At 37.7% G+C, this 9,085-nt stretch overlaps 1 protein-coding gene across 5 annotated transcripts in view; it reads left to right on the forward strand.

Annotated features, from left to right (window-relative positions):
* Nucleotides 1-8,662, forward strand: part of LOC112986032 (heat shock factor protein 2-like) — a 26,894-nt gene extending 18,232 nt beyond the window's left edge. For 4 of the 5 annotated variants that reach the window (XM_026105078.2, XM_026105082.2, XM_064508931.1 and 1 more), the window contains 4 exons: nt 1,747-1,932; nt 4,907-4,976; nt 6,494-6,569; nt 8,107-8,662. In XM_026105078.2, the coding sequence (XP_025960863.1) occupies nt 1,747-1,932; nt 4,907-4,976; nt 6,494-6,569; nt 8,107-8,345 (571 nt within the window). In that variant the 3' untranslated portion in view covers nt 8,346-8,662. The remainder of the gene's footprint in view (nt 1-1,746; nt 1,933-4,906; nt 4,977-6,493; nt 6,570-8,106) is intronic. The other variant, XM_064508930.1, reaches the window with a different exon arrangement.
* Nucleotides 8,663-9,085: the final 423 nt, after the last annotated feature.

Below are 9,085 nucleotides of genomic sequence, written 5' to 3' on the forward strand. Positions count from 1 at the left end.
TGGCTGTATACAAATCAAAATTTGCTTCACTGGTTGTATTTAGTCTCTGTTGTTCTGCTCACTTTGTTACAAGGAGAAATCTGTAATTGGATACATGCTATCCTACAGTTTATGTAAAATGTATGAAACTAAATTGTTAGATAAAATTCTTCCATCTATTTATGCAGTGAAGCACGTGACTGTCAGAAGTGGCTGACTTAAGTGGGCTTACCCCCTCCCCCCTCCAGTAGGTCTGAACTTTTACCAGCGAGCTTTGTTTGATTGGAACATTTCTAAATAACGCTATTTGCTGTTGCACAGCATATGGTGTGTTAATGCTTTCTTTTTATTTTTAGCATACCAGAACTATGTGTTCCTCCCTACAGCATGAGCTGGCTTTCCTTGTTCACATTCCTTGCAGTCCATCTGCCTATAAATGTTTTTAGAGTACATAGAATTAATGATGCTAAGATACTGGTATGTTAAGTCATTAACAGTAAAAATGAAACACAAAATTTTGTAGTGTATTTGGCCAGAACCGTTCTTGATTTCTTCTCCCTGCCTTGTGCTGCCCCACGCACACGCTGTCCTATCAAGTAGCTTTCGGTTTTTAACTAAAATCTTCATGGCAGCTTTTCATGTAAAATCAACACTTGCTTATCCACTGGGAGCATCTTTGGGAACAAATGTGAAATTTTCTCCTGTGGAATGCCTAGTGTGTTGTGGAAAGGAAAATTTCAGAAGATGATTTGAGATTAGGGCAGGCTGCGTAAAACCTATCCTTTCAGGCTTAGGAAGAATCACAGAGTCATTGAAGTGAAGAGGCCTAAAAGAGGATATATGCCCATCAGGCATAATTTAGCTAGTAAGTTACATTTTCTGAGGTGTGATTCTCACTGGATAATCCTGGTCCAAAAATAAACTATTATGTTGGGAGGTTGTGGTATAAAATGATCAGTATTTGCAGACATTGCTGTGTTTTGTTGCTCGTACCTCAGTGGTTACTGATACAAAAATACTAATAAATTTATAGTTGTCTGCAGTTCACAAGTTGCATTTTGAGCACTGGACCCCTCAAGATTACTAGCCATACTTCAGGAGTAGCGCTTGCTCTGATAGAACCTTGAATTTAAACTGCTGTTACGCAACAGAGTCCCAGAGCTTGTGATCTGATAGTGAAAAAGGGAGGACAGCAGATGATAGAAAGAGCCATTATCTCTAGCTCTATTTATACCACTGCTCTGACAGCGTGGCTTAGGAAGTATTATCTTTAGAAAAGAGAGAAAATTGCAAATAGAACTGGCCAAATGTGCCCAGTGTCTGTCAGCCTTTGACTCCTGCCATCTGTGGTGTAAACTGCTCTGCCTAAAAGATAGCCCTTCATTCATATATGTAGCAATAAGTAATTTATTTCTTTGTTGAATTAAATTTTATTTTGCTGTTATTATATGGCATACTTGATTTTAATTAATATGCTATAGTCAAATAGGTATTTGTCAATGACCATGTCTAATTTTAAAAAATTCCTCCGTAAACAGTTGGATCATAACTATATCTCAGTCTTTACCAGTTTCGAATCAATATCTAACTAGAAGTAGAGCAGCGTACACCCACAATCTTCTGTGTAATACTTATTTAATTAGTCTTTGCATTTTCTAACACAGTGCATTTTTTCCCCAGTGTAGAAATGGTTTTGAGGTTATAATTCTGTTCTGTGTTTGAATCAACATAGATTTAAACTGATAAATGACATATTGTTCTTGTCAGCAGCTGCTCAAAAAACTTTTGTATCAGTGGCACAAGCCTAGACTCCATCAAGAAAGAAGAAGGCAGAACTGATGCTGCTTCTGACTTCGTCTGGATCAGCAAGGCAGACATTAAGTTGGAACCCTTTGACACTTCAGTGAGTGTTGTATCCAGGCTTGGATCCTCTTTGGCAGAATGCTCAGGAAAGTAAGTCTAAAAAATGGTTTGCTTGCTTAGTCTATGGTAGGCTACTTGTGCATAACATTCTGTTTCGGACATGTCAGTGCCCAAAATTTGATATAGAAGCATGTCCTTCTTGCACCCATTATATTAATTTTTCCTCTGTGACACAGCCTTTTCTTCCAAACCTTCATGCAAGTGAGTAAATGCAGCAGTGTGCAACTTACGTGAGTTACTTCAAATGAGTGTTTAAAGGGTTAGGTTCTAATTAAAAGCACACTGGTTCTATGGTTTTAGTAGTAGGGTGACTCAAAATAACCTTTGTCAGATGTCTTTAACCTCTCCAGCTGTCTGAATATGATTCAGAAGCTGAAGTCCTACCACTGACATCCACAAAATCTGGAGGGCTCAACTGTTAGGCTAACTGCCTTGGCAGCTTGGAGGCAGGCTGTGGACTGATGCATTACTGTGGCGACAGCAGCCTTTCTGGGATGCTGTCTCATCTTTCAGAGAAGAAAGTCTCTTGGTCCCTTGTCTTCCTGTACACTGGCATTAAAAACAGTATTTTCCCAGATAACTGATCTTACTGTGGGCTCATAATAAAATCAGTATTTAAGGGAACCTCTTGGGGCCATTATGCATATATGAATGCTTTGTCCGTAATCTAGGCAGAAACAATCTGGTATCTGTGGGGAGGTGAACTTGCAGCATTTGCATGATACAGGAGGTTGATGGTCTGTAGTCCCCTGAGCCTGAAAGAAGGTAGGTGACTGCCCCTGTCAGATCAGATGTATAATAAATGAGGAATAAAGAGGTTGAAATCTTTCCTACTCTATGAATGGATAGTATTAATCTGATAGCCAATTATTGTGACCATCTACAGAGCACTCTAGCAGACCATGTAAATTCCGTTGTAAAAACTCTCAAGAATTCTTCTGTCTTTTAAAAGCTGATGGGACAGGAGTCCTTGAGCCAGTTTTACTTCCAAAACCAACCTGTTGTGGGATTGCAGCCACTTAGACCTCTCTCTGGTTCAGGGCTACTCTGTAATGTTTCACGCTGAAGAGCTGAAATCTTTTTTTTATATGTGAGTGAACCTGGAACCTCATGTTAGTCTTTGGATTCATGGTTTTTCCCTTTGATTCTCTGGACAGCTTCTTGTTTCACCCCTTGTAGACCTTTTTATAATAAAGCTGGGTTGTACTTTGACTTTATTCCTGAAGAGTAAAGTCTGTTTCCACTGTAGCTGATCTAGCTATCTCTAGGCATCTGTCACAATGAAACAGGTCTCTCTTTGAGGGAGATGAATGAAAAATATCCTTTCATTTAGGTGAAAGAAATCTCTGTATTCCCTTCATGGTTTACACAAAAGGTGTAGAGTGATGCATAGCTCCACCTATAGATTATCAGAATGGGTTTCAAGCTATCAGGAGTTCTGCTTGGGGAGCAGGGGGAAGAATCTTACGGGTTGTGCTCCAGCCTGCTCCTTTGAGGCTCAGCCATCCTTACTGTTTAGTAGAGATGCATATATCTAGGGTGTATATACAAATCATATATACAAATATATACAAATATACAATGTATATACAAATCCTAATGGTTCCAAACAAGATACTGTTTTGTGCTGTCCGGTAGTGTTGTCCTGCAGAAGTAGAACACCTTGTCACAGTTAGGATAAAAAGGACTTTACAAAACAGCTGCATAGCCATCCTGTGCAAAACCTGATTAAAGTGTGTATGTCTGATTTGTAGCCTTCCCTGCCTTTGAATCTTTGAAAAGAGAGCTTTGCAGTGGTCACCTAGCAACCATACACACAAGAGATTGGTTTCCTTCCCCTGCTTCTTTTTCAAGTTGCAATATCTTGATTTATCCTGGGTTATAAACTGTTGTTGACTGCCAAGCTGTAGATAGTTTTCCTTTTCCAGAGAAAGTCCACAGATCTAACAGCAAGTTATTGTGAATTTAAAATGAAATAACAATAGACTTGACCTCTTTTTGTAATTTTAGGTCTGTACACATAGAAAAACATTGCTTATTTGTATATTTCATTGCTGTTTATCCTGGCTGTGTCTGAGTATGTTTGTGTTTTGTTTTGTTTTTAAGAGTTGTGTAGAATTAAAACTATTGCACAAACTATGCTTGGGGAGGTGGGGGGGGGGTTGTTTTTTGTTAACTTCTGCAATATCTCCTACAGACTTGAATAGAATTACTTAGACGTGTAAAGGAGGCAGGATTTAGTCCTAAATCTACAATATCTGTGTAATTGTCCTCTTAAGAATACAGCTTATTCTACAACAGTAATGGGAAAATTTTCAACTGCTTTTGAAGATTTTGAAGCCCGCAGGATTTGGAGTATTGTGCTGAATGGCTGTGAAAAGAAACTAGTCTGCATAATGAAGTTATTAAACCTGAGATCACCTTTAGTAAGGATGAGAATAGACTAGACTGTAATAAAAATGTTCAAGTTCACTAACTAGAAAAAAAGAGTATCTTGACAAAGGTAACTTGAAAAGGTAGGGAAGCTGGCAAGCAAAAAGGTCAGAAAATCTTGAATTGTAAAGAATCTCTGAAGAGACAACTTATGGTTTAGGGTGGATCTATTAAAAAGTAATTTCTCTCTGACCTTGGAACATGCAATTTCACTGGAAATGATAGGGGAAGAGGTATGTATAAAGCTAGAATAAGGCAGCTGAAAAGACAGTGGTGCCAGTGTATTTCCTCACACCACTTCCTGTCAGTTTCACACACATGGCTGAAGGCATTTTAAGATGGGGCAAGGATGTGCTCTAAAGAAAGCACTCCAATTGTTTTCCACAACTTGTAAAGTGTTTTCTAACATTAGTGATAGAGTTGCTATGTGTTTGAATTTAATTCCTATATTTGTTTTTAATAGTGGGGAAAAAAATCTGGAGGAAACTGTTCTAAAATATTTTTTTATGACCGAAATTTTGCAGCATGTTATTACACATAGCTTATGTTAAAGTTTACATTCTCTTTGCAGAATACATCCATCTGATACAGACTGGGTACTCGAACATCACAATAGAAGTTGTGAAATTCAAGAACATTTAGTAAGAAAAATACTGTTTTCTTCTGCATTCCCTTTATTTACATAAAGGAATTTATTATAACCTAAGGCTATATTGTTTCTAATACTTTATTTCTTGTTTACATGAATTTTGTTTTGGCAGTTGTCTGTGTTGATCAGAAAAATACTAGACACTTAGAAAATCATTTAGCCTGTGCTTTCTCCTTTGATTTTTATAGTAGTAAAAAACAGAAATGTCTTACTTCTCTTGCACCCCGCTGCTTCTCACAAATCCATCACAGGGAGGAGAGAATCATAAGGCATAGTTTGCATGACTTTTTGTTCTGCTTGAACTATCATGCTTCCTAGCTGTTCATTTCCTCTCCTAGACCATTCTCTGAGTTTGGCTCATGCAACTGCTTTTGCATTTGAATGGTAAACTGAATTATAGAATTGATCCGAGTTAAAAACGTATTTCTCTGCTGAAGGTGATGATGTAATACGGTTATTGCAGCACACTGGAAGAGGTGGCACAGGAGGGAGGAAGTGGAAGGGATTGAATAACATGGTAATGTTGTGGGGGGAAGAGTATGGAGGGAAATACTTATCAAACTACAGCCTTTTGCGTTCTGAGGTCATCCACAGTGTTCTCTCTGTGTATTTTTGAAGAAGCAGCACCTAGCTGAAGGGAACTAGAGGACAGCTGTTTCTGAACGGTAGCACGGGGAAAAGATCTGGTTTTCTGTAAAAAAGATAATTATGTTTATGGAGCTTCTTTAGTAGTATCACTAGTGTACCTGCAAGTGGTATGTCCTCGTGGTCCCGTGTGTGTGTGTGAGACAGACAGACAGACAGGCTTGGTAAAAGAAAAACTCAGTAGAGAGCTTTAGAGTACAGAATTTGGTTCATAGTATTTATCAGTGTCTTGTTTCTGAGCACTGAGTGGAGGACCTTAATGATCATTATGGAAACAAAAGAAACCATAATCTGCTACTTGTAATGTCCCTAAAGAAGGTAACTCTGGGATCTGGTTTTGGTTCTTATCTAAATAGAGGACGGGAGAGGAAAAAGTGATACATTGCCAGAACTGTGAAGGCCTAATGCTGTATCTGTATTTAATACTTATGTCTGCAAAATATAGAAAACTACTAGATACTGGATTTTGTCTTGTTTTTTAACATATACTCTGAACATAATGGCTAATACGAGTATGCAGCCTAACAAGGAAAAAATGCTGATAGTAAATTCAGGAGTAGCTTGATTTTTTTTTTTTTTGTTGATGTTTTTTGGTTTGCTAGATAAACAAAGATGACAGCTGCAATTGCAGTTGCAGCATAGATAGCATTTCAGTCTCCAACTGTCCATTGAATTGTGGTGTGTGGTTGCTACGGCAGTAGTTTAAACCAAACTAGGAAGGAAATAGTAGAAACCTGTGAAAACTACAGCAATCCATGACTTTCTGTAGTATATTTTATAACTACACACACATGCACACAGAGGTCAGGTTTTTAGATGTCAAATAAACTTTTTTTTTTTCACTCCCTTAATGAAAACATACAGGAATCTGCACAAGCAACAGACAACAGTGGATTAGATACAGAAGCAGAAGATTACAATTCTACCTGTTCAGATTCAGGTAAAAGTCTTAGATTGAGATTAACCAGTCTCAGTTGGCCTGTTTTCAGTTCTGGGGTTTTTCTGTTCAAACAGACTTAGAGTTGTTAAATAGCCATTAGCGTGTGGGGAGGAGGCAAGCCATGAATGACTCCTCAAACACTTAATGTATTTTGCCTATACTGGAATCATATCTTTGAATGGCCTGAAGGGGTGGACTAATTTAACATAGTATAACTTATTTTTGAGAATGAATTTATTGCTGTTAACTTTGTCTGTCAAATATATAGTTAAAACTGCTCACTGGTGCTTTGTGGAGAGTTTCTACTGTGCAGTGGGTAAAAGTAAATCAATGCCAGAGCTATTCCTCTATGAAGAAAGTTCAGGAGTTGAACTCTTCTGCAGCTGGCAGAACAGTTATTTTGTGGAAGTCCTAACGCTTGGAACATGAAATAACATGAAATACAGGCCTTTGAATAACTTAATTGTTGATGTAGTATGTGTTTGCTAAGCTAGCTTCAGGTTAGATAAAAGCTGCTTTTCATGCCTTACTGTGTTTGATTTTTGAGCCCTTTGGTGCCATAATGACCATAAATACTGTGTTATGAAATCCTACTTGAGGAAACAAAATCTTGAACAGTTGTCTATGTTAACAGAACTTACCATATTTTGTCAATTTTTCTTTTTGGAATAAAACAGTGTTTGGATGGCCAAATGAGCATATATACTTAGGGTTTTTTTTTGCAGTAGGAACTATTTTTCAGTTACCAACACATGACCACAGCAAAATGCTCTAAAACTTCTGTAAAGTTTCCTCTCAGGCATGCAGTTCATCAAGCTGCTTTCCCTTTTCTGCTAAATCTGCCATCCTTCCAAAAGCCTCAATAAAAAGATTATCTTTGCAGAAAGCCCTGAAGATCAAATTATCTGGCCTGAATTTGGAACTTGTTCTTACCACAGCATGTTAAGAATCAGGCTTAGACTCTGATTCTTGGTCTCCTTTTAACTTTCTTTTTCTTTAATGGCTTTGAGCATTTAAGACTGTATTTTTCTTTTTAAAGAAACTGCTTTAACTGCTCTCTGAGCTTGTTTAAAACATGCCTCTTTTGAAATGTATGTGTATATATATATTTTTTTCCTCCTAGTAAAAGCAAAATAGTCTTTTGAGGGTACACTGAACATTTTCATGGAGTGTAAAAGACTTTTTTGGGTTTTTTCTAATAAGGAAAAGCCCAAAAGGAGTTTCTCATACCAAAGCAGATAAGAAATGGATACTGCTTCTGTGCCGTTTTTATTTAAAAAAATGTGTGTGTGTGTGTGTGTGTGTGTGTGTGTGTGTGTGTGTGTGTGTGTGTATCATGAAGGGTTGGAAATAAATATGAAAGAATGTAGGTCAGAATTTTCCTTTAAAAAAAAAAGATCATGAATGGAAATGGATTTCTTGGAACAGTTATCATAGTCTAATTTTAAAACTCATTGTGCAGTCTTTATTTCCTCATTGTCCATTAGATATCTTGAGTGCTGACTGACATCTGCTTTTTTTTTTTTTCTTTTTTAAGGGCATATTGAGAAGAGAAGGAAAATGAATCACTTTGGAATCCAAAAAACTGAGCAGCACTTGTATCAGATGCACAATGACAGCATAAAACTAACTGAAGGAGTATTGGCTTTGGAAGAAAAGTCTCTTCGGAAGCTCTCTGAAATTTCATCTATCTTGTCTACTCTAGCCAGTTACATCATGAACACAGAGAAATCTCAAAGGCTGTCCCAACTTCAAGGAGAATTAACTGAAAGCTAGGCCTCTTAGGGCCACTTTTAATTTAAGGAGATCCTAATATGTGCAGAGTTCGGACTCCTAGGAAGGAACAGTCTTTCAGATATTTAAATGGCATAATACCTTTCTTTCTTTCTTTAAGGTAGCAGATATGCTTCAAACTTGACTGAAGTGCTGTGCACAGCATTTGATACTATAAGCATTCCAGGATGGTTTACCTGTGGTCTTCCATGCTTGTTCCAGAGGCAGTATACATGCAAGCTCTGTGACTCATTTGTCTTTTGCCTTCATAGTGATTGATATAGACAAATCAATAAAGATAATTGGATTTGAAATGCAAATCATAGAGTGTTTGAGATTTGTGGGACCCATGTCTATTTACCTACCTTACTATTGCAAGACCCTCTAAATGTCATGCCCTTTAGTCAGGGCAAATAGTGGTTGCAAAGAGAATCAGAGTATTGTGTTGAAAACTCTGTCATCCTGCCTCTGGCTACCCCGGGTCATTTTTAGTTGCTTGTTTTGTATCATGTCGTTTGTCTTAAGGAAAATCTGTAGACTGGTGTCTCTTGGGCTTTGGCTTTACTTGGGGTGTGACATAATAGGAATTTACATAGATTGCATTTCGGACTTGCGAGGGATGGCCCATAAGGAAGCAACAGCCCATTAGGAAGGCTTTGCACAAGTAATGCATCTAGATCCTTGCTATTTATTCCACTATGGCGTAAGAAAATTGGATGTCAGAGAAGATAGGTGAAGAGTGT

The sequence above is a fragment of the Dromaius novaehollandiae genome, chromosome 3 (genome assembly GCF_036370855.1).
Source record: "Dromaius novaehollandiae isolate bDroNov1 chromosome 3, bDroNov1.hap1, whole genome shotgun sequence".
Lineage (NCBI taxonomy): Eukaryota > Metazoa > Chordata > Aves > Casuariiformes > Dromaiidae > Dromaius > Dromaius novaehollandiae.